The sequence below is a fragment of the Salvia splendens genome, chromosome 20, assembly GCF_004379255.2.
Source record: "Salvia splendens isolate huo1 chromosome 20, SspV2, whole genome shotgun sequence".
Classification (NCBI taxonomy): domain Eukaryota; kingdom Viridiplantae; phylum Streptophyta; class Magnoliopsida; order Lamiales; family Lamiaceae; genus Salvia; species Salvia splendens.
This window is the reverse complement of record NC_056051.1, coordinates 26,268,583-26,293,309: the sequence shown is the minus strand read 5'-3', so window position 1 is coordinate 26,293,309 and position 24,727 is coordinate 26,268,583. Positions and strand designations below refer to the sequence as shown.

At 37.3% G+C, this 24,727-nt stretch overlaps 2 protein-coding genes across 4 annotated transcripts; one reads left to right on the top strand and one right to left on the bottom strand.

Annotated features, from left to right (window-relative positions):
• Positions 1-138: 138 nt before the first annotated feature.
• LOC121782856 (ATP synthase subunit gamma, mitochondrial-like) lies at positions 139-4,005 on the bottom strand. The gene is made up of 9 exons (XM_042180834.1): positions 3,836-4,005; positions 2,640-2,683; positions 2,382-2,534; positions 1,538-1,651; positions 1,328-1,455; positions 1,037-1,159; positions 827-946; positions 598-719; positions 139-469 (listed from the first exon to the last, which is right to left on the bottom strand). The coding sequence occupies exons 1-9, from the start codon at positions 3,934-3,936 to the stop codon at positions 400-402; spliced, it is 975 nt and encodes a 324-aa protein (XP_042036768.1). The 5' UTR covers positions 3,937-4,005; the 3' UTR covers positions 139-399.
• Positions 4,006-8,391: 4,386 nt separating this feature from the next.
• LOC121782040 (UDP-glucose:glycoprotein glucosyltransferase-like) lies at positions 8,392-23,204 on the top strand. Of its 3 annotated transcripts, none has more exons than XM_042179746.1 (37): positions 8,392-8,727; positions 9,035-9,463; positions 9,603-9,756; positions 10,420-10,591; positions 10,857-10,930; positions 11,538-11,634; positions 11,719-11,831; positions 11,979-12,094; positions 12,665-12,722; positions 12,972-13,124; positions 13,208-13,306; positions 13,395-13,547; positions 14,616-14,684; positions 14,966-15,048; positions 15,202-15,364; positions 15,731-15,865; positions 15,985-16,093; positions 16,173-16,267; positions 16,675-16,787; positions 16,875-17,082; positions 17,681-17,749; positions 18,102-18,247; positions 18,418-18,519; positions 18,994-19,141; positions 19,543-19,599; positions 19,684-19,814; positions 19,934-20,022; positions 20,092-20,441; positions 20,554-20,649; positions 20,744-20,805; positions 21,027-21,129; positions 21,337-21,495; positions 21,595-21,735; positions 21,845-21,888; positions 21,973-22,087; positions 22,562-22,714; positions 22,809-23,204. In XM_042179746.1, the coding sequence occupies exons 1-37, from the start codon at positions 8,564-8,566 to the stop codon at positions 22,986-22,988; spliced, it is 4,902 nt and encodes a 1,633-aa protein (XP_042035680.1). In that variant the 5' UTR covers positions 8,392-8,563; the 3' UTR covers positions 22,989-23,204. The 3 variants fall into 3 exon arrangements, with proteins under 3 accessions (XP_042035680.1, XP_042035679.1, XP_042035678.1); XM_042179745.1 differs by having other exon boundaries at positions 20,741-20,805; XM_042179744.1 differs by having other exon boundaries at positions 20,729-20,805.
• The last annotated feature ends 1,523 nt before the right edge of the window (positions 23,205-24,727 follow it).

Here is a 24,727-nt window from a genome sequence, read left to right as displayed (position 1 = left end):
GTTACTTCTGATTAAAACTATGCCTTTACTATATGGAGTATGTACAAGCCCCATATTTTGGCAAAAAATACGAACTCAACGAGAGTCACACCCACACCACACCACACCACACCACACCACACCAACAGACAATATCGATAGTCGAAAAAAAGTAAGATGTATTTTGAAAGGCAGATGAAATGCTGGAGATCATCGAAATTCAAGAACACTTTTTTAATACAATAGATTACAGACCTCTCATAGTTAAAAGGCACAAACCAGTATCCCTTGCATAAAGGTAGTAAGGGGATTATTTCAAGTATCCGGAAGCCTCAAATGGAGGGATCGCCAAAAGTGCAAAACAAGAAATATTATTTCGTCAATGTCTCACTAGAGAAGCAATTGAATCCTTTTGCTGAATTAGCCCTCCAATGCCGATGCTCCAGATATAATCTCTATCAGTTCTGTAGTGATAGTTGCTTGACGAGTTCTGGTTGTAAACAAAGAAGAGCAATCAGATTGGTTGGCGAAGATTAGAACGAAACAAAACCAATCAGCAAAGCAAACGCCCTCTTGCACTTTGTATTTATAATAAATGCAAAGAGAAATGCATGAAACCTGTTATAAGTAAGCGTGAGGCGGTCAAGCATCTCTCCAGCATTTCTACTTGAGCTGTCCATAGCAGACATTCTAGCTCCCTGCTCACTGCAAGCATTTTCTAAGACAGCATTGAACATAACCTGAAAGACATATTAAGAGTTTAAATATCAGGTCTGAAGTAGAAATCAGTCCTAGCCTTATTTTATCGAATACAATATCTAATAGGATTCCGAAAGGTAAAACATACACAGGAGAATTGGAACTCTGTCAGATTCTGAAGCACTTCAGACTTTGTTTCAGCACCTTCGACTTCGTAAGAATCCAATTCCCCAAGTTGACCCCCAGCTTCAGATTCTCTCTCAACAATCTATACCATCATTGGAAGGAATTAGCATGCAGCATGGATATACTTCCACGAAATGATTTGTAATTAAATTCAGTCGATGCAATAACTTACCTCAGGAGATAAAATAGTGGATACTGATGGAATAAACGAGACCACTGACTGGAACTTATTGTACACAATCCTTAATGCATCATATTCTACATTCTTTAAGATATCATCAGCAAGCACGGCAACCTGCACGGACCATTAAAAATTAGAAAAATCTGTCAAGAAGTGGCGAGAAAACAAGAATCAGATTCCAGCATTAGATTGGTTCGAAGTCTCCAATCTGGAAGATTGATATGATGGAAAGGTATCTACAAGGGGGGAAAACCATAAAAAAAAGTACGGAGAAAAGACAACCTGAGTGTAGTTCAGAGGATTCTTCTGCAACTCAGTTAGGGCTAGCTCAATATCATTCTTAGAGTCTCGAACAAGTTGGGCCTTGGCTTTCTCTCCCACAATAACATACTTGGATTCCTTGTCAGGACCTAAACCACGTAACTTATGGTTACTGGATTTTTTCCTCTATACAAATAGGAAAAAAGGAAGGAAAGGAGAGATAGAAGATACCAGAATTTAACTTCTTGAGACCCCTGCTTACTTTCACCGAAGTAGAATTAATACCACCACAGAGGCCTTTGTCGGAGGAAATTGTAACAACAACAGTCTTCTTCACATCAACACCTAATGCATTCAAACATGTGGACATTAAGAATACAGAATGAGGTCTTGTCTTTAAGGAAATAGGCACAAGTTAGAATTTGTTTGTAGGAGCCATTTAAGGGTTTACCGGCAGAAAAGATAAAGGCATATAAATTTCAATTTGATATTTGAGCATACCATTAATAGAAACAAAACAGCATTGTGGTCGTTTCTTTTATGATCAAAGGATGTAAGATAAGCACTAAATAGGAGCAAGCTAGCAGCCAGGTGAATTAATCTATGCAGGAAATATATCAGGCCAATCAACTGGGTTTTGATAAGGGCAATGTTAAATAGATGAATAGAGGTGATATTGGAGACAAAGAAAAACAGCGATGAGTAATCTTAATGAGCAAATCATAAAATCTGATGGAAGTAATCTTAATGACATCTAATGCTTGGAAACATAGTTTTTAGGATGGCTAAGGATTGTTTCAGCTCAATGTCATAGGTAAGTTATGCCATGAGAAAAACGATAATGTGATGGTCTTGAGATGAATCCAAGTGCTGTCAAAACATAGAAAACATATGATGGTAGAGAATTGTACTGAACTATTAATATTCACCCACACACCATACAGATTTTTTTGAAAGATTATATTTTCCCAGTTTCCACCAATGACAAAGTCATGTGCAGAAGCCACCATGGACTTTAAGTTAACAAGGCCCTTGTAATACGCACAGAAACCAAAATATTAATAAACAAACTTACTTGGAAGGTCACCAAGAAGTGCAGTGAATGGTTGCCACAGACCACGTGAGTTTTCAGTTTTTGACTGAATAGCTCGAAGCTTTGAAGCTGCAACCATCTTCATAGCCTTTGTGATTTTTTGAATATTCTTGACACTCTTCATACGATTGCGGACTGTAGATATGTGGGTTTTCCATCACAATAGTTCAGTCAAACATAAAAAAGTCATATTTTGGTAACTGGCTGATGAGATCATCAGTGGTTCAAGAGTCATCTTACCAATCTGAGTTGACACGGATCGAACTCCCAAGAAAGATTGATCCCTGTTGGAATGATATGAGCATATTTAGTTAGAAACAAAAAAGTGAAAAGCGATTGTGAATATTACATGTAACTTTTCAAATGCTAACAAAGTGAAAATATTGATAGCCCATAAATAACACACGAGGGGTCATATACACAGTAACGATTATTCTTTGTGTCACCTTGAGTAACATGTTCTTCATAAAATATTTACAGCAAGTTCTGTCACATGGTCCATTATTGTAACCAGCTATATTTTCTTTGAAACTATCTATTTCTTGTGATTTTAGTATCAGTTAAATCCTGGTTTCAGCTTTCCATCAATGCCCTTAGTCTGTAATTCTGTAGTTAATTGTCCTCCAATATATAATCAGAAACAACATACATCATACTTTTGCTTTTAACTAAACATTTTCAAAAAATATCCTTAGATGTAATGTTTCCCGGGCTAACAAGCAACATCGAGAAGATTTGAATACATGTAGCATTGATATATTTGAGATGTGAATAATTATTCAGAATATAAGATTGCTTCGTTCAAGGTTCTAAACAACATCAATAGAATGATTTCCAACTTCGATACAAGCCACTGGCCCAGCAAAATAGATGAGGCCAAAGAAACAAATGTGAGGAACCCCATTACATCTGCACATTTCACAACTATGTAACCCGACGAAACAGGAAAAAATATATACTATACTTCTTTTCATTGGCACAACCTCAAAATTATCAACCAAAAAGTTTTCTCCATATGAGAGCAACAACTATATGTCTACTACCCATAGCTACACACGGAACCCAGATAAGACAAAAGAATAAGCTAATACAACTGTGAGCTTCACAAAAAACTAGCAATCAGAGACAGGGAAGGGAGGCAATTAAGCTGCAAAAGGTGCCACATTGACACCAACTCTTCTGCTTTACCAGCATATCAGTAAAATTAACACAAATTCACGCTTAATAACTCGATGAAGAACAAATCAGATACCCCTAACATTGGTTACAACGGCGAAGAATGGCACAAATCCAAATGAACAAATGAAGCTAGAGCCAAAAACTGAAGCTAAAACGGAATCAAACAAACGCACACGCGTGCGTATATATCATTATTATCAAAAACAACAACACCACATACAGAGCAATAAGTGAAAGCAAAACAGATCGAATCGTACTCCGAAGGCACGATAGACGAGCGGAGGGGATTGATAGGGCGGGGGGAAATGATAGGGGCGGCGATCCGCCTGCCCTCGCGCCTCAAAGCAGCCATCGCCATTTGGTAACTCTTCAAAATTAGATCGGAAAAATGCGAGCTTTAGGGTTTCTGTCAATTGCTGGTGTAGACTGATAATGACTACTTCTATGATGCGACGACGTCGTTCGACTCCGGACGCATTACTATAATTAATCGAATTAATTTTAATCTTTAATATCTGTATATCAAATTGTATCCTTCTTTAATTGCATTAAATAGAATCTCGTTATATACAAATCCACGATTTATTGTAGAATTAAATACTAAATTAAGGTTCTTAGATTTAGTTTTTTATGAACGACATGCGTTGATGTATAAATTTTTTCCACCTTCATCACAAGTAAAAGAGAAGTAGTGTTTAGTGGAATGTGGAGTCCATATTATTAGTATGAGAGGGAGAAAAAAAGTAAGAGAAGTTGTTGAAAATTTTCCATTTTCAAATGTGCTCTATTTTTTGTGTACGACCAAAATGGTAAATATGTTCTATTTTTCATGGACGGATGGAGTAATTCTTTTACCTAGTTGAATAGTACTACAAAATATGTCACGCCAATGATATACTCCTGCACTATATCGGTATATACATATGGATTTTGAGTTTTTGACCAAAATGATCTACACACAAAACACAAGCTAAATTCTGATCATTTTATGTTACCAATCTGATGGTCAATAAATTATGAATTATACGGATGTCATTATTAGTTTGTGTTTACGTCATTTATAAAATCAGGATTTTGAGTCATTTTAAGATCATTTTAGGTCATTTAAAAAAAATTACCCAAAAACAAACTTACAATGACCTCCGTTATGTCTAAATATGTCCTCTGTATTTTGGTTTTGTGTTCAATAAACATCCCTTTTAAAATTTTATGTTGAAAGTTTCGCCTCAACTATGAGAAAATTGAGGAAGTAGTATTATTTTCATTTCAATCTTCCTCGCACCTACCTTAAATAACAATGTTTTACTTTTTGTATTCCATTTAAAATGTTCACTGATGTGAATCAAATTGTACATTTTTATTCCCCTAACTTTACATGATTTATATAGTTTGATGCTTGCAAAAGTATGTTTTGTGGTGTAGGAAGATGAATGAATGGTGAAAGAAGGAATGAAACTCAGATGGTGAAAAAGTTGTGCGAAAATTCCAGCAAGTACAAGAAATTGGCCACCCGGCCGGGTGATTTTGCAATTGTAAAATTCTACCCGGCCGGGGTAGCAGTTTCTCGGGCGTTTCATATGTAAAATGAGGCAGTTTCATGAAAAAAGGGAGAGAAAGAGAAAAGGCTGCAAAAAGGTAGAAAAAAAGGTGGCAGAGGAAGGAAAATAAAAAGGAGAGGAGAGAGGGAGTTGAGGGGACGTTTTTTGGAATTGGGAGAAAGTTGACGGCTGGAGGAGAAAAAGGGAGAAAGAGAGGAGGAAGAAAAGGAGGAAGAAATTCCGACCAACATTCCGACGATCCGACTCCAAATCCCAACTCCACTCAACGAGAGCTTGAATCATACGGTTTTAATTGCAAAATTCACCATGTGTATAGGCTAAGCTCTCTATGTTACTCCAAGTTGTAATATAGGCTTTGTATGAATGTTTTCACACCATTGAAATCATATGTTTGTGTCCTACAATGTGCTTAATTTTATTCACTATGTTTTTGGCTAATGATGTAGTGATGTTAATTCCTTTGCTATTGTCTCTTTAACATAGCTTAGGATTGATCGTTTGTTGGTATGCTATCGATTTAGAACTGTTCAGGGGATAAATTGATAGTGGATTAGGTAAGTGATTATAGTAGACGACGTTCGTTCCCGCGCATCTGCAGGAATTAAATGTCGTTGAAAGTTGGTTCATGGAACAAGTGTTCAGCTGACTGTGAACTATACGTCGTAGACATGTTCAGTGCACGCGATTAGGTTGATTAGTTAATCCCAAATATGTGCTTTTAATATAGGTGTAGAACAATACAAGCCTATTGAGCAACTTGGAGTGACATCTTTTTCCTATTTGAAAAGTCTTCCTTAGTTTGTAAATTTAGTTTATTAACCTTGTCAAACCTTGTTAAATAATCGTACGCCTCCCTGTGGTTCGACACTCGAAGTACTACAGTCGACTCTGTACTCTTGCAGATAGATTGTAATATTAGAGCTATTTTATTAAACTTGTGTGTTAATAATCCATTAATATAAAAGCTCGAAAATTACACATCATTCACATTATTAAATAACACGGGATAAAATGATCACATTATTAAATAACGCGAGATTATAGGTGAAGTTGTTTGAACATAATATTAGTCCAGTATAAGTTATTATATACTAATTGTTTTAAGGGATATAAACACACGTTTTCTTCCAAAAAAGAAAAAAATGGAATCTTAGTTTACACAAACTTAAATACGAATATATATACGGAGTAGTTCATTAGTTCTGGATTAACATGAAAAAAGGAAGGTAGAAATTGGGGGAAAAAATTACTCGCTTGTTATTTGGATTGAATCCGAACAATAAATCTATAAAACTAGAACAAGTTCCTAATGAAACAAACTTACAAAAATAATCCTAACGCCAACATAATGATTGAACGTTGTGAATTCCCAACGTTTTGAGCAAAAAAAGGTTAGGGTGTAAATAGTAATGCTAGGAAAGTAATAATAGGCATATTGGTGAAGACAATTACATCGCCCATAAGGTTTGGTGTTTTTGGAGTAGATGAATAATTCATATTTGTCACAGAACAACAAATCACCATTCATCAAAACTTTGATCGGAGTGGTACAATGTGTTGGTGATTCGAATTTATATTCCATTATCCAAGAATTTGCATCTCCATAGTTGTCCATCTTCCAAATCTTACAAGTACCTAACGGATATGATGTATCGCATAAGCATAGCCGATCCTTTAAAATGCATAATCGATATCCCAAATATAATAAACCCAAACGTGTATCCTCATCATAAATCAAGATTTGCTCATTAAGGGGCTGAAGAGGAAAACTTGTGAAGAGCTCTGCTTCAGATCAAAACAACAAACCAAAAAATTGTTCTCGAGCTCACAAGCAATCCAGTGGATATTTCCGTTATAAAATATAGCGGAATCAAGTGACGGTCTAAGTGTAAATCTCAACGATGGTACTGTAGGCAATCTAGTTGTCGGTGGTGCTGGGATCCTTCTCCACGAACATTCTCCTCCTAAAGTGTACACATGACAAAACCTAGATTCATCGATACATAAAATCTTATATTGTCCACTTAATTTACTCACTCCAAATCCATATACACACCTAAGTGCAGGTAGAGGAGGAAGCTCAATATATTCACAAGTCATTGGATTGACTATGAAAAGAAAATCATGATTATCATCCAATCCATCCCACGGGAAAAGCAACCCATTAACTGAACTAATTACCAAACGATGGTGAGGAGGAGTTGGACAAGAGGGCAAGTCGATGCTATATCAAAGATTTAATGGAGGATTCATATAAGAGCATCCTTAACGCCGCGGGCCGGACCGCACCTGGGTCCCGGCCCGCTGCCCCCCGCGATGGAGGTGATGAATTTGCGGCCCAGGCCGGTTCCAGGGGCTCAGTCGGGGCCCAGGGACGTGCTCGGGGTCTGACCTGCAGGTGTTAAACCCTGCCCGTGCCGCACGAGATGAGTCCCGCCCCGGCGTGGTACTATGTACATTTTAAAATGTCAATGATACTATGTACATATTAAAATGTCAATGATACATGATCTATCTTAATAAGCAGACATAAAATCGATATTAATGTTAAACATTTAGGGTAGTGAAAAGTTTCGTGGAGATTGATGGGTAGTGGAGTGAAAAGGTTTTTATATAGGATCCTCTAAATTTTACATGAACTATAAATATATGGTATTTGGTATCAAAAAAATTCACTCACTATCTATATATTTTTCATGAATATATGCATTTGTTGTAGTTGCTGCTTTAGTTAATGCCTTTTGAAATCTCTCTACCAAACGGAAGATGTTTCTCATGGTGTGTAATTCTTTTTTTTGTGCGTGGGTCTTTTAAGATTAGATTTTAGGGATATTTTATTTTTAGAAATAAAAAATTACTGCTATATACCATTACGTGATTTTGTAAGCGAATTTGGAGGCTATATTTTTAAGAATATTTTTCTTTTACATATAGAGCAGTAGTATTATTTTAACAAACGTGGGCCGAGGAAGAATAATAGGGCTTTGCAAGGAGAATACTTTAGGGCCCAAATCCACAATGTGAAATCTTTATTGATTATAACTCATATTATTATATTATAGAAGTTTATATTTTTAGGGAACAAAGTTGAGATTACAAAGGTTTAATTAATTATCCTACTGTATTTCTTAAGCCCAACAATAAATCTTGATGATCCCAATTTATCCAAAAACAAAGGCCCAAAATATGCCTTCTCCTACCTCAGATTCAACAATGGAAAAGCTATAAATAAGAAATTTAATGCTATCGCTGACCAAGAACAATCCTTTGAAGACTTTCGTCAGTCAACTCACTCTTTGTGCAAAACCCCACACCACACCCACTAAAACAAGAATTACAAATAAAAATTGAATCTTTGCGCCGCGTTCAAAATGGGAGCCTGATCAAATCTTCAATTTTGATGTGCGCTAATCGATCGGCGAGATAATGGGGGAGGCGTATGTTAGATCTAGATGGTTTTTGTGTGTGATCGTCGTGTTAGTTTTGTGTGGTTTGTTTTCGCCCCTTTCTGCTCAGAGCCGCAGCCCCAAGAATGTGCAGGTCGCCCTTAGAGCTAAGTGGTCTGGCACTCCACTTCTTCTAGAAGCTGGGTATTCTCTTCCTCTCTCCCTCTCTCTCTCTCTCACACACACACACTGTAATAGCTAATATAAGTGTGATATGGTGGATACATTTGGAATGGGGTTCATGAGTTTTGGGGGAAATTTTACAGAGCATAAGAATCGAATTCAACACAATGGTTATACAGTTGTGAAATTGAAGCATTGCATTTGTTTTTGCTTGTATTGAATAGCTGCATTAGCTTTAATTGACATTGATCATGATTGTAGGGGAGTATTTGATGAGCTGAGCTGGTTTGTTAGGTTCATTCTCATTTCAATTTTTTGAATTTGGCAGGGAATTGTTATCTAAAGAATGGAAAGATTTGTTCTGGGATTTCGTTGAATCATGGATCCACGCGGTGGATTTGAATTCGGATTTGAGGACTGCGCAAGATTGTTTGAAGAAAATAGCTGAGCATGGGAAGTCTCTGTTGAGTGAACCATTAGCATCAGTGTTTGAATTCTCTCTAACTCTTAGGTCAGCTTCACCTAGACTAGTGCTGTATCGCCAGTTAGCGGAGGAATCTCTTTCTTCTTTTCCTCTTGCTGATGATGGAGGGACATCCGAACCGAGTGAAACTGCAAAGCTTGATATTTCTGAAGCGTTGCTTTTGGGCAAGAATGTCAAGAGTCCAGGAAATAAATGTTGTTGGGTTGACACCGGTGGTTCACTGTTCTTTGATGTCAAAGATTTGCACAAGTGGCTGGAAAATCCTATTGACACGTAAGTCCAGCTCTAGGTTGTTCTCGTCTGCTTATTTGAGGATATGAGAGATTTATTATAGACTTTTATGTTTTATACTCCCAGTCAAGATAATGTGAATTTCCAGCATTGTTTTGAACTATACCTTTTGTGCCTACAGAAAGGATAATGCATTTCAGTATCCGGAGATCTTTGACTTTGATCATGTCCATCCGGACTCAACTGCTGGAAGTCCCACTGCCATTCTCTATGGAGCTCTTGGGACTGAGTGCTTTAAGGAATTTCATACGGCCTTGTCAGAAGCTGCTAAAAATGTAAATGCTCAGAAACAGAATTTCTCTCTTTTTTAACTATGCTAATCTTCTGATCTGAGTGTTTCTGGAATGCAATTCTTCTTAGGATATGATAGGAGAACTTTTGTCTTAATAAGTAGGCTAGGAGATTTCAAGGATACACTACAAAGTTATTAGAAAAATAAAAAAGTAGGCAGTACAAAGTAGGCTAGGAGATTTCAAGGATACAGAAGAATATTAGAGGAGGTGTGGTATGAAGTTAAGTTTTTAAGTTACATGGTGGGCCTCAACCTGCAAAGATTTTAAGGCCTCATTTGTGTTGGATATTGCAAGAGATTGAAGCTGTATTTGTGGTTAGTCTGACCTCACCTTAGGGAATTTCTCATCCCTTTCTGTTCCATAGGGTTGTTATCCTCATAATGTACACTATGATCTTGTTTATTTAGCTAACTATTTTGTCCTTCCACTTTTGAACTAAGTGAGTTTTGTAAAGTGTTCCATTGTTTTGGGACCGGCATACTTATGTTCCTACTTCCTACCCAATGACTGTCAAGACCTAGAGATATTCTCCACTTTTTATATTCGTAATGCCACTCGTCCTCCTTAGTTGGGTGATATAACTGGAAGGATTCTTCCGTTTCTTATTCATCTGTCATTTTCTGACCATTTCTGTCAACCCTTTAGGGAAAAGCCAAGTATGTTGTCAGATCCGTATTGCCTTCTGGATGTGAACAAAAGACTTCTCCTTGTGGAGCCATTGGCACAGGCGATTCTGTAAACTTGGGTGGCTATGGTGTAGAGCTAGCACTGAAGAATATGGAATACAAAGCTATGGATGATAGTGCAATAAAGAAAGGTAAAATTCTATGTCCTTACTAGATTGATAATTCAATGATGGCAAGAGTAAGTGATGTGGTTATGATGCATTTAATATCATAATACTCTTTGACGCAGAACTTTTACATTGTCCAACCGTAATTTTTTTCTAAACAGTCTAATTTCATTAGACTTTGAGATTGTTTGTAGCTTAGTTGCATTTACTTGGAAAAACAATTAGCCCCTGATAATTAACAATATCGTCAAACACCGTGATTCTAAAGTTTTTTTTATATCCATAACAGGTGTGACTCTTGAAGATCCCCATACTGAAGATCTTAGCCAAGAAGTCAGAGGATTCATTTTCTCCCGCATTTTGGTTTGTTCATCCTCTCACCTTTCATACAAAATTTATCTATCAGCCTGTAATGTAATGGATGGAAGGCAAGAGAACGAAACATGAATATCTGTTTCGTAGTTGTTTTGATGTTTGGTGACTCTTCAGTTTAAATTTCTGATTTACATATCAAAATGGAAAATAATTACAATGACTAAATCTTATACTGCTACGAATTAGGGCAGTGATAGACTCTGTGCATACAATAACTTGTGGAAACAGATATTTAAAGAGTGAGATATTTGTACTTAATTACTCATGCATTTCACTGTTGTTCTCAATAATGGGAGAAGTCGAGACGTTGAGTTTGCCTATGCTGTATGTAAAAGTAACTTATCTCATCGAGGACCTAGATGAGATGCGGACTACCAGTAAATATATTTGTGAAGTCTACAACAGAGAAAATTCAATGAGAAAGAAAGTTGATATATTTTAAACTTAAAGCTTTGAATCATCAGTTATCTTGTGTGCATCACAAAGAAAGTCATACGGTATGATCAGGAGATATATTTAAGCAAGATTGAATGTGGTGTATGTAAATCCTACAGATCAGTTAGTTTAGAGTTGAAAAATCTTTGTGCTTGTGCAGGAACGTAAGCCGGAGCTAACATCTGAAGTAATGGCTTTTAGGGATTATCTATTGTCATCTACTATTTCTGATACACTGGATGTTTGGGAACTAAAAGGTAATTTTATCATTGTAGCTTGAACAACACAGTGTGAAATATAAAGTTTAATCATTTACAAACCTTTGTCTTTTAACTGCACAGATTTAGGACATCAAACAGCACAACGGATAGTGCATGCCTCTGATCCTTTGCAGTCAATGCAGGAAATCAATCAAAATTTTCCTAGTGTTGTTTCTTCACTGTCTCGCATGAAGGTATTGTAATTTTTTTTGAAGGTGATGCAGACTTCTGATATTAGATAGTAGTAATAATTTATAAGCTGCGATCTGCATGTGACTGCCGCTCTTTAAAGACATGGTGTCTTTCTGTGAGTTGATGCTGTGTAATTAATTTTTTTGCAGCTAAATGATTCCATAAAAGATGAAATTATAGCCAACCAGCGAATGCTTCCACCTGGAAAGTCTTTAATGGCTCTGAATGGTGCCTTGCTCAATGTTGAAGATATAGACCTTCATCTGTAATGCTTCTTTCCTAAACAACACATTTAGATGTTCTATAATTCTCTCTTCAATTTAATTCAATCCTTGATAAGGAAAATAAAATGCCTCTAATAATTATTGGTCTATTATTTATCGGGGGTGGCAGTGCATTGCCCCTTTACCTTCATCTCATGGAAACAACTTTTGAGGCAGTTTGGCTTGCAATAGATTCTGCCACAATCATTTTAAGAGCGTTCTTTGTGCTTCACATAAAATGTCAAATGTTAAGGAGGGTTGTTGTACTGACTTTATGTTGGTCACTTTGGTTTGAGAGATCTTGTGTGGTATAGGACTAAGTTCAGAGTTTTGAGGTGGGTCTCAAATCTTGAATTTCGGGCTCTCTCTTATTTATTTTGTGCTCAGAAACTCAGAGTCAGGTAGGCTTTGGAGAAGTATAATTAGCTATAAAGCTCTAATTAGTCTGTTTATAACTCGATTTAGTCAGTGTATTAACTGCACAGAGAGAGAGAAGTCTTCAGATATATGTGCAATTTTTGTCCAAAAAAACATGTTCCCAAATAGAATTCTTTTAATGTTGTGTTGTGCAGGTTGTTTGACATGGCACACCAGGAGTTGACACTGGCCGATCAGTACAGAAAACTGAAGGTATTGAAATTCCACCATGCATACAATTTTATTTGACTATAAGAAGTAGAAGACCTCCAACTATCTTTTGGAATTTCATGTATCCTGAATGATATATATTGAGGATATTCCAGAAAGTTCCAAATCCAACCCGTGTCATGGTTCAGTGCTAGATCTTTTTGGCCTGCAATCTCCCTCCTGCACTGTGCTTGATCTCATTGAATATCTCCTGAATTTGAAGACTAATAATGAATGTTGATAAAATCCTAGATCCCTCCAAGCACCGTAAGGAAATTCCTCTCGGTTTTGCCACCTTCAGAGACACATGCATTTCGTGTTGATTTTCGTTCGGACCATGTTCATTACATCAATAACTTGGAAGTAGATGCCATGTACAAGCGTTGGAGAAGCAATTTAAATGAGGTATAGCTATTTGTTTTTTGTTATTGTAGCTAGATCACTTACAGATTAAATTAATTACATGTTCTTACACGATGAGATCGTAGATCTTGATGCCAGTCTTCCCTGGACAATTACGATACATTCGCAAAAACCTGTTCCATGCAGTTTTTGTTTTGGATCCTGCATCTCCTTGTGGGCTTGAGGCAAGTTTTCCATTTTGCGTATCACATGTGCTTCATTTATATGATATTCAATATCCAATGCCTTTGGTAATCAATTGGAATATTGCAGACAATTGACACTATCATTGCCTTGTTCGAGAACAATCTTCCTATGAGGTTTGGTGTGATATTGTACTCATCAAAGTTAGTCGAAGGGATTGAAGCAAATGATGGGGAACTTCCAGTTGCTCGTCTAAAGGATGATGAAGACATTTCCAGTTTGGTAAGTGGAGTATTTAGCTTACAAAGTAATAAAAATGTCTGTGTTTTCTTGTTTTTCTCTTATAGCCAAATAAAATTGTATGCATGGTGGAATTTCAATACCTTCAGTTTTCTGTACTGATCGGCCAGTGTCAACTCCTGGTGTGTCATGTCAAACAACCTGCACAACACAACGTTAAAAGAATTATATTTGGGAACATTAAAAGAAGATTGCTTGGGAAGAAATTTGTTGGAGAAGATTGCTTTGGTTGAATTATCATCCTCCAAAAAACCCCAAACATTACTCACCTTCACCAACAAATTTCTTCCCAAGCAATCTTCTTTTCCTAGACATGTGTAGTAACAACAACCAAACGCATACGGCCTCATTCCTATCTTCTGAGGGATGGTGACGTATTTGTGTGATATACTAGTCAAAACATAACCAAACATTATCTTGACGTCTTATTACCTTCTTTACTTAGGTTCAGGTGTTCTGCCTAAGCTTCTTGGAACCCTTGATTATTTTCATTCTATAATCAGCAAACATAGCTCTTTTTTTTCCTTGGAGATAATTTGAAATTTAAAATCAGCAAAGAGAATTTTCAGTCCTATATAGTGTACTCAGAATAAATTTCTTTGAAGAAGCTTCTAACCGCACAAATTACATGAGCTTAGGGTGAGAAAATCATAACTATTCATTATATTGTATTGGTGGCTTCTTGATAAACCTGTATAAATATTATGACCCTTGAAGTCAGTTTTTGGTTTTGTGTGGTGAAGAAGGAAAACATCCGTGTGGTGTAATATCGAGGTCTAGGATATTGTGCTTACAATTATGAATTTTCGCTTATATGTTTTTATAGTTGCACTTAGATGTTTTAATATAGTTGAACTCTCTCTCTCTCTCTCTCTCTCTCTCCTGTTTTCCTAGACTAGGGACCAATTATATGGTATAAGAAACTGAAAGAAATTTTCTTGGTAATGAGTGAAAAAGACAGAACACACTGTATCTATACTTTGTTTGACCCTATGACCTTGATGAACCACTCTTTACCTCTCCTGATGATGTGTTGTTTCAATTTGGCAGATCATACGCCTCTTCAATTACATCAAAGAAAATCATGGTGCTCCAACGGCTTTCCAGTTCTTGAGCAATGTAAGAGTCTGATACGCAAAGAGTGATATATTGGGCATTCTTACTTACTCGAACTTTGTGGCGCTTATTCCCTTGTGGGAATCTGGTATTTGGTTCCCAGTTTTATGGGTTTGGATTATCCATTCCCTATTGTGTGATCCTGTTAAAGACTTACAGTTGGACAGCTACTCACTTATCCAAACATATAATTATTGATCTATGCTTGATAATCAGTTGGGTGTCATGGTCTAGAAATTGTACTCTATTATACACATATTTTAATCTGTATTTCACAATCACAGGTGAACAAATTGAGAATGGATTCAGGTGCAGAGGATAGTCCCGAAGTGCATCATGTTGAAGGGGCTTTTGTGGAAACAGTGCTGTAAGACTTTTAAATTTACCTTCTTTTAACTTGGATCTTCTTGTAATTTTTCCTCTCATCTGCAAGGGTCATTGATTCTCCAATTGAATATATGTGTTGTTGGTGACATTCTTGCCAATTTTTCTGAGATCTAATTATAATTTGCCCTTTTAGGCCTAGGGTGAAAACGCCCCCTCAAGAGACTCTATTGAAATTGGAGAAGGACCAAACTTTGAACGAGCTGTCTGTGGAGAGCACCATGTTTGCCTTTAAACTGGGCTTTGCTAAGCTTGAGTGTTCTCTATTGATGAATGGACTTGTCTATGAACCTAATGAGGTACTCTTTAGCAATCCAATAAAATATTCTGATTTATTAGCATCGAACTTTATTGGGGTTGATTTGTATGAGTCATGTTTGAGTTACATCATATCATTTAGCATTTATTGGCTTCAGAAACTGATTTTTGCCATCATATTGTATGTAGAATATATGAAGAGTTCTTTGAAAATAACTTTTGTACTTGTTTAAGATGTAGTACTAGTTTCTTTCATGTATCATATTGAGTGTGTTTATCCAATCCTTTTAATGCTTGGCACTGTTTCTTTGTGAATGAATAATTGGTTATTCTTAAATCACAGAATCAAGCTTCAGAATCTTTGTCTTTAGTTAATATGATGTTGTTGTTGGTTCTTCCATTACCAGGAGGCTCTTATGAATGCCATGAACGAAGAGCTTCCCAGAATACAAGAGCAAGTATACTATGGACAAATAAATTCCCATACTGATGCTCTGGACAAATTTCTTTCTGAAAGTGGTGTTCAGCGTTATAACCCAAAGGTCAATTTTGATCACATCTTTCATAATTAAATTTGGTTCTGTACATGTTGTTTATCACTTCGTGTTCCTTTTTTGGTGTGTTTCTCTGGCTAAAGCTCTTCGAACCTTTGATCCTGCAGATAATTGCAGATGGTAAGGTCGTCAAACCAAAGTTTGTCTCCTTGTGTGAATCAATTCTGGCAAGAGAATCAGTATTGAATGACCTCCACTACTTGCATTCATCTGAAAGTAAGTTCTTGGTGAGCAATATCAAGAATGTTAGTCTTCATCTTATTTGAAATATCTGATCTTGAGCATTTTATTTCAGCATTTGACGATGTGAAGCCTGTCACTCATATTCTTGCTGTTGATGCCACTTCAAAGAAAGGGATGAAGTTGCTACATGAAGGAATTCGCTATCTGGTGATATTAATGTTGCAGTTTGTTTAATTTAATAGTATTCATTAATAATATTTCTCCACCGTGGAAATTGATAGGTTTTGTTTAGGAAATCTACACTATGCCCTCGATATTTGATAGCCTCCCTCTTTATAAGAAAAGCACTTAAATGTACTGGATGTGACCCTTGTAGTCCTCGGTTGAGCCTATATCCCTTTTCAGTTAACCTGTAACCAGGACGTTAAATAGGATAAATGGGAAACTAGGAATTGCTTCAGCAAGTTTCATTCACTTTGTCGCCCATTTCATTGATATAGTTAGAAATACTAGTTATGTTTTATAATTCCAACACTGATTGATTGCATGGTTTACTTGTCCCGGAATGTTATCCTCTATTTCTTCTTTCTGATAACGTTTGCATTGTGTTTCAGATTGGTGGCACCAAATATGCTCGGATTGGTGTGTTGTTTAATGTCGATGATGATGCAACTTTACCAAGTCTCCTGTTCATGGAAGTCTTCAAAACAGCAGTATCCTCATATGGGTTAGTTGAGCTTGTTATTTTGGTAGCCCCTTTCTCCCCTCTTTCCCTTGCTATTTCTTCTTATAGTCTCTCTTATTTGCTTTGCAGCCATAAAAAAGGAGTGCTACAGTTTATCGATCAACTCTGTTCATTCTACGAAAAGGAATATATGTCGTCTTCTGGAGCTACCGAAAACCATCAGGCACTTATTGATAAGGTGGTACAGTTAGCAGATGCAAATGGGTTGCCATCAAAGGGCTTCGTATCTGCCTGCTCAGGATTTTCTGCTGAAAATTTTAGGGGTTACTTAAAGAAGGTTTGCTCTTCTTCTTTTCTTCTTCTTCTGGTATTTTGTGCAACTAAGTCCTGAGTTTTCTCTTTAGTTACATTTCTTTTTCTCACATAGATGTAAGTACTATTTAAACATGGAACAAATAAATGGAATGTGTCAGGGTCAGAGTTGTTGCCATCATCTTTTCAATTATTCTAGATGCTTTGTTGTCTCCATATACTTAGACAAGATTCAATTGGATGCTGAATTCTTGCATGGTCCAAGGGGCCTCTTGTCTGTCAGTGTAAAACTATCCATCTGTGGTGTGACAAAGAATCTCTATCAATGATTATTCCATCGTGCAATGTTGCAATAGTGAGATACGATGACAACCAAGCCAACAGATTAGTCTAGCACTTAAAAATACGGAGTAACATTTTTGGCACTAGAAAATTAGAATACAAAAGAAATTCACTGAGATAAAGACATTAACCTCGCACACTCTGGACTCTTGTTTCATGAGTGGGGCTAGGATTGGTTGCTGTTATATTCTATATGTACCCAGAGGAGATATATCAGTGCCTAAATTATTTATAGATATGTCCTACATACACTGTTGACATTTTGCTCAATGCATGTGCAGGTGACCCAGTTCTTGTATAGGACTATTGGTCTTGAATTTGGGGTCAATGCAGTTATTACCAATGGCAGAGTGAGCATCTTTTCACAGTTCTTGATTTATATTGCAGACTTTGGATCAGCCTGTGGTCGTAATAATATTTTAAATTAGTTCGCATTTTGCATTTAGTAGCAATAGTCTGTTTGGTTTAAATGTAATGGGGGACTCTTTGAAGATGTGAGGAATTCATTTAGGTGGTTGGATGGATTGGGTTTCAAAGTTGCTTGTTTTTATTATAAAGAATATTGGTTAATATATTGTGTTTCATAAACTAGTAATGCATTGGATTTACCACCTTTTCACCTGCTGAGTTGCTTTTTTGTCAATTAATTAAATAAATATTGTACTCACTCAGGGTCCCTGTATGTTCCATTGTGTTCCACAGGTGGTCCGACTCTTTGATGGTAGTACATTCTTGAGCCATGATTTGCATCTTCTTGAATCGTTAGAGTTCAAACAGCGTATAAAACATATTGCTGAAATCATTGAAGAGATAAAATGGGAGGGTATTGATCCTGACGTGTTGACAAGGTACATCAATGGTCTAGGCTCATTCGCTGTTGAATCTATAACGTATCTCATTGCTGCATAATCTTAACCGTACCAGTTTTTACTCTCTTTGCTAGCTCAGTTTCAGCACATTTTTTCATTCATATTCATTAATCTGCGAAATAATATATTTAGTTTTTTCCTCTTTGCAGCAAATTCATCAGTGACATTGTTATGGCCATCTCATCCTCAACTTCTACAAGGGATCGAAGCTCTGAAGGTGCCCGTTTTGAACTTCTGAATGCTGATTACAGGTACGGACTACTTGTTTGCAAGAATTATTTTTTTGGAGGTGGGAAAGGGATATGATAAATTTGCTCGGTGTTCCTTTTCGACTCATTTTTGGCATATCCTTATATAGCACGTTGACATCCTTGGATGATGCAGTTGATTCCTTTTATGTGGTCACTTCAAAAGCTTTTAAGTCAATTGATATCAAATTTCCTACTTGAATCGGTGCATGAAAGTGATATGATTGGTTAATACAATTTTGTTCAGGATCATTCTCTTGCGTCGATATGCATTATGCATAGTTTCTCGTTTGAAGAATCTGAACTTCTAATATTCAACTTAGTGTATTCACCAAAATCCTCGCTGGTTGTTTGATCTGTACTGCATATGATGTATTATTAGATGATATATATCTTGACAATGCATTATGTTTGATCAATTTGTGCATCTAATTTGGATGATTGACTAAACTCCTTCTGCGATAAAACTTTCTGCAGTGCTGTTATTTTACAAAATGAAAATTCAAGCATCCATATCGATGCCGTGATTGATCCCTTGAGTCCTTCTGGCCAAAAGCTTGCAGCTCTTCTTCGGATTCTGTCGAAGTATGTACAACCAAGCATGCGACTTGTGCTCAACCCAATGGTAAGAGTGTCTAATCAAAAGCTGCCTCAGAGTACCTTACTGAAAATTTATATGATATGCCATGAAGCAAAATGTGCTATTGAACATAAAGCAAGATAGTAAGAACTAACTGACTTATGCATCAATCTAGAACCTTATTTTGTTATTTAAGTCTTAATTTCCCCTAAAACTAATGTCGGATTAACGGATTAAGTACTAATGTATTAAGTTGGAAAGGATATTCTGCATTTGCTTCCTGTTAAAGGCCTAAAGGAAAAGAAACTTTAAATTTTACCTCATGTTTCCGAGTCTATTGTTATTTACGTGCCCAAGTGTTATTGAACAATTTTTAAGGATATGCCTTTGAGTACGTCACTATGCCTTGAAAATAGTGTCTAAAATTGTTATTATTTACCTGGCAGAGCTCTCTAGTGGATCTTCCTTTGAAGAATTATTACAGATATGTCGTGCCAACAATGGTAAGCGTTAACACTCTTAGCAAATCACCCAATTTATTTAAGATTCCCTCACTTCCTGCCCTCACTCTGTCATTGCCTTTTTAGGATGACTTCAGTGCTACGGATCATGTCGTACATGGTCCCAGAGCATTTTTCGCAAACATGCCACTCTCTAAGACTCTCACCATGAATCTCGATGTTCCTGAACCATGGCTAGTTCAGCCTGTAGTTGCTGTGTAAGTTAATGAAAAAACTATTTAAGCATTGTCTTGTGGAAAAATCATTATGAAAAAGCTATGCAAGCATTGTTATGATTCCTTTAGCGTTTAATTTTAATAAGCGTGATATTTTGCAGCCATGACCTGGACAACATATTGCTAGAGAATCTCGGCAACACCAGGACCTTGCAAGCAGTGTTTGAACTCGAAGCTCTTGTCCTTACAGGTACTGTTTTTGCTTTATTATTGAGTTTGATAGTCAGTCAAAGATACTAATGGAGTAATACGCAATCAGGTCATTGCTCTGAGAAGGATCACGAACCCCCTCGGGGCCTGCAGTTGATTCTAGGGACTAAGCATGCCCCCCACTTGGTCGATACTCTTGTGATGGCAAATTTGGGTTACTGGCAAATGAAGGTTCTTCCTGGGGTATGGTACTTGCAGATGGCACCAGGCAGAAGTTCCGAGCTTTATGTCATGAAGGAAGATGGTGAAGGAGCCGGTGACACGACTTTGTCGAAACGAATCACGATAGATAACTTACGGGGTAAATTGGTTCATATGGAAGTGATCAAGAAGAAGGGCATGGAGCGAGAGAAACTCTTGCTGCCAGCTGATGATGATAGTCACTCTAATAAGAAAAAGGTAAGAAGCTATGAAATTCTATATGTTTTACTCTGTATAATACCCCTATAAAATTTTTGTTTATTAGCTTCAGAATCTTATTTTTTGGGGATTTTGTCGAATAAATGTTCAGGGATCTCAGAACGGCTGGAATTCGAATATCCTCAAATGGGCTTCTGGATTTATTGGAGGAAAAGAACAGTCAAAGAAAGACGTGAGCAGTTCCTTGGTAATATTAAAACTCGTTAATGGACATTCCTATATACTTATGCTTTTTCAGAAGATTATGCTTCTCAGAATAATTTCAGAATTCGTTGCAGAAGCCAGGAAGTGGTGGTCGTCATGGGGAAAAAATCAATATATTCTCGGTTGCATCCGGGCACCTGTAAGTCCCTATATCTCCACTTCGACAATTACTTTAAGCCCATGGTTGGAAATTTGGTTTAAACAAAAACAAATAAATTAGATTAAAACAAAATAAACGGCTTTAAAGGTGAGCATCTAGTGTTTCTTTCCTCGACACTTGGAATGTGAATTGGAATCGGTGTGTCAAATTTTAAACTCTGTGCATTTACATCTAAGGTGTGACACACTACTTTTATGCAGGTATGAGCGTTTTCTCAAAATTATGATTTTAAGTGTCCTGAAAAATACAGATCGGCCAGTCAAGTTTTGGTTTATAAAGAACTATCTTTCTCCTCAGTTCAAGGTTTGCCCTTCACTTTTTTCACTACATCCATCCCATATATAGATCGACACATTTCTTTTGGGTACGGGGTTTTATGGGGGTTGACTTAAAAGGTAAAAAAACATGTCAAATTGTCAATATATACGGGACGGAAGGAGTAATATTTGTTGTTCTCTTTGCTAATCTCAACTTTATCCGTTTAAAATCTAAACTTATGATTTTTGGCAGGATGTGATCCCTCATATGGCAAATGAATATGGCTTCGAGTATAAATTGATCACGTACAAGTGGCCTACATGGCTTCACAAACAAAAAGAGAAACAGCGAATAATATGGGCGTATAAAATCCTTTTTCTTGATGTCATTTTCCCACTTGCCCTAGAAAAGGTATATTCTGGTTTCGTAATATGATAGTATACTGCTTTAATGATGGTTCGTTTCGATCTACTGCAACTAAAAATGTAAATGTGGTTTCTCAACCTGCAGGTTATATTCGTTGATGCCGATCAGATCGTGAGGGCAGACATGGGAGAACTTTATGATATGGATTTAAAAGGACGGCCCCTCGCGTATACTCCTTTCTGTGACAATAACAAAGACATGGATGGCTATCGGTTCTGGAAACAAGTAAATCCACCTTTTTATTTATCGATCTTTTCCTTGTGGTCGTAACTTCTAAGGAAATTAAATTTTTAATCAATCATTATAGCTGATTGATTTTTAATTTTGTTAACAGGGATTCTGGAGAGACCATTTGCAAGGAAGACCGTATCATATTAGGTATTCGTCTTTTCGTTTCTTTTGGAATTCAATATCTTTTCATTCTGATAATCAAGCCTAACGTGGGGTGGGATGCTTCTTTAGTGCATTATATGTCGTTGATTTGGTCAAATTTCGGGAGACAGCAGCAGGGGATCAGTTAAGAGTGGTTTACGAAACCCTAAGCAAAGACCCCAACAGTCTTTCTAATCTCGATCAGGTACATGATGAGTTTATTTGGTTGCTTCAACTCTGCTTTTTTCGTTTTCTTGAATAACGGGTAATACCATGCCGCTCTTTGGGATTTAGTCATGTTTTGATGTTCTTCAAAAATCTTAATGAATCACTAGAGTAAATGCAATATTATAAATCACGATGATTGGTTAAATTTTGGTCGGTCCCATAAGGTTCGAAGACGGAGTATCAAATCACGAAGTTGCAATATTTCTCTAATGTATGTACATAATGACGTCTTTTAGTGATTTTTTCTTTTTAATTTTTTTTAATTAAACATCATCAAAGCCACCTTTTCGTGCATGGATGGGAAAATTGAGAAAAATTGAAACTTCATAATTTAGTACTCCGTATTTCGTTTTCAAACATTATGAACCAAACGTCGTGATTTAAATTGACTATTAATCCTAATATTTTGTGTGAAAGTGACATTGGTGATAAGATTTGATCTGTGTTTCAGGATCTTCCAAACTATGCTCAGCACATGGTGCCCATCTTCTCCCTGCCACAAGAATGGCTATGGTGCGAGTCGTGGTGTGGCAACGCCACGAAAACCAAGGCTAAAACCATAGATCTCTGCAACAACCCCATGACTAAGGAGCCCAAGCTTCAGGTTTTTTCCCTACTCCACAACTCTCGACACCCTCTTCACGTCTCTGCTTTCATCACGTCTCAGCTTTTGTCTTTCGTCCTCTGCTTTCTTGTAGGGAGCGAGAAGAATAGTCGCAGAGTGGCCAGATCTTGATCTAGAAGCCAGGCGCTTCACCGCCAAATTTATGGGCGAGGATATCGAACCCCAAGAGCAAGTTGCACTGCCTCCCCCCGAAATCCAGAAACCAGCTGCAGATTACTCAGCAGAGGATGCGGAATCAAAAGCAGAATTGTGAATGCAACGGATTCTAGAGCAAAGCCGACGAGATAGAGTTTTGCGAAACCCCTTGGTCTAACACTGTAAATCAATGTTTACACAATGCAGTATTTGCAAAAATGTGCAGCATTGGTCTAACAATGTAGTCTAGATAGTTCTCAATGATAGAAGAGAGACTCATTTTTGTCTGCAAAATACATAGTAAGATTTTTGTTATGAAACTGAATTATTCATAGTTCTATTGTTCAATTTGTAGTGGTTTTTTTCTTCTGATTTATGGTGATAATAAGGCAAATGGATAACATTTGCTCAAGTTGATGAAATATGGAAAATGTGATCTTTATTGCGGTTAATTTACTTTGTAGATCTATATCTGTACATCTATAAAATGAGAGTTTTGAAAAAAATAACAAGAATGTTAATGATTCACGAATTATTTCATTAATTTGTTGAGAGTACTATACTTATTTTTGTAGTAACTGTGGAAGGTGGAAGTGAAATTTTTTTAATATAATAAGTTTGTCATTATAGATGTTTTTAATAAAAATAGGAAAATTTATCTAAATCCATCCGCAACGCTGTCTTTTAACCGTCTCATCTCTTCACTATTCATGGCCCCACTGTACTTTTCATCTCATCTCTTAACTAAGAGAAGCACCTGCACCCCTCCATCTTTTAACCATCTTATCCCTTAACTATTCATTCAATTTTATTTTTTATTTTTATTCCAACAAATTCAATTAATAAAAACACACTTTATTAAATCAAATAAAATTACAATTTAAAATCCTAAAAAAATATAAAAAACACATAATTAAAATCTAAAAAAATATAATTTAAAATACTAGAAATTAAAAATTACACACTTAAAAACTACTCCGCCTTTGTCGCCTTGGTCCCTTGCGGCCGATGGCGCCCACTGGAGGACCCCATGCATCGGTGGTCGTACCCTCAACCTCCTGTGAGGCAAACTCTTGTGTGGCGCTGCCTGAACCGCCCTCACTAGACGAGTATTGACCACCAGCCGTGTACTTCGTGCGTTTCGAGGTCAAGCCTGTGCTGGATTGGACTCCGCTTTGTTAATTCGCCGCTTCATTCTTGTAGATCCCGCAAAATTTTTTAACTTCTCTATCGACTGGGTCAAAATGTGGAGCATCTTCAATGTGCGGCGGCGGGACCCCTCTGGCTTAATCTCATTGTAGGCGTCGGTAACCTTTTCCCAAAAACACTTACGGGTTTGTTGATTCCCGACGATGGGATCGTACGAGACGCTGACTCAGGCGTTGTACAGAGACATCGTGTCTGGCTGTATGGATGACGGCCTACATCCTCCTTCTCCTCGGCCGCCTCCTCCCCCTCTTCTTCCACGGCGTCGAATGCGTGAGCCCTGGAGCTTCCACCGCCTCGTCCTCCTTCCGGATTGAGTTCATCCGGATAATCATCCCTAATTTGGGATAATCCCTGCGAATACCTCGGGGCGGAGGGACGAGCGTATGCATCCACGTCAAAATGAGGTGGTCGCCGCCGGCGTCGACGAGCCTTGGGTGCTCGACGTCGGCGAACCGGAACCGGAACCACCCAAGACATTGTACATGGCGCGCTATAGATTTGGATTATCGACGTCCCACCGCCCTCGATTTCGGCATCATTTGCCGTTGCGGGGGCTGCGAACCTAATGAGCTTTGCTATAACGGGGGCTGCGGACACGACCACGTTTGCCGTTGTGCGGAGAGAAAACTCGGGTACCTTTTCCGCCGC

Bases quoted from the DNA above. Each gene is read 5' to 3' on its own strand.
- LOC121782856 (XM_042180834.1), bottom strand. From the start codon at position 3,936: ATGGCGATGGCTGCTTTGAGGCGCGAGGGCAGGCGGATCGCCGCCCCT. The intron at 2,684-3,835 runs GTACGATTCGAT...TCATTCCAACAG, and splicing joins TCGTCTATCGTGCCTTCGGA to GGATCAATCTTTCTTGGGAG. The intron at 947-1,036 runs GTAAGTTATTGC...ATGATGGTATAG, and splicing joins CCACTATTTTATCTCCTGAG to ATTGTTGAGAGAGAATCTGA.
- LOC121782040 (XM_042179744.1), top strand. From the start codon at position 8,564: ATGGGGGAGGCGTATGTTAGATCTAGATGGTTTTTGTGTGTGATCGTC. The intron at 20,806-21,026 runs GTAAGTCCCTAT...ACTTTTATGCAG, and splicing joins TCGGTTGCATCCGGGCACCT to GTATGAGCGTTTTCTCAAAA. The intron at 22,088-22,561 runs GTACATGATGAG...TCTGTGTTTCAG, and splicing joins GTCTTTCTAATCTCGATCAG to GATCTTCCAAACTATGCTCA.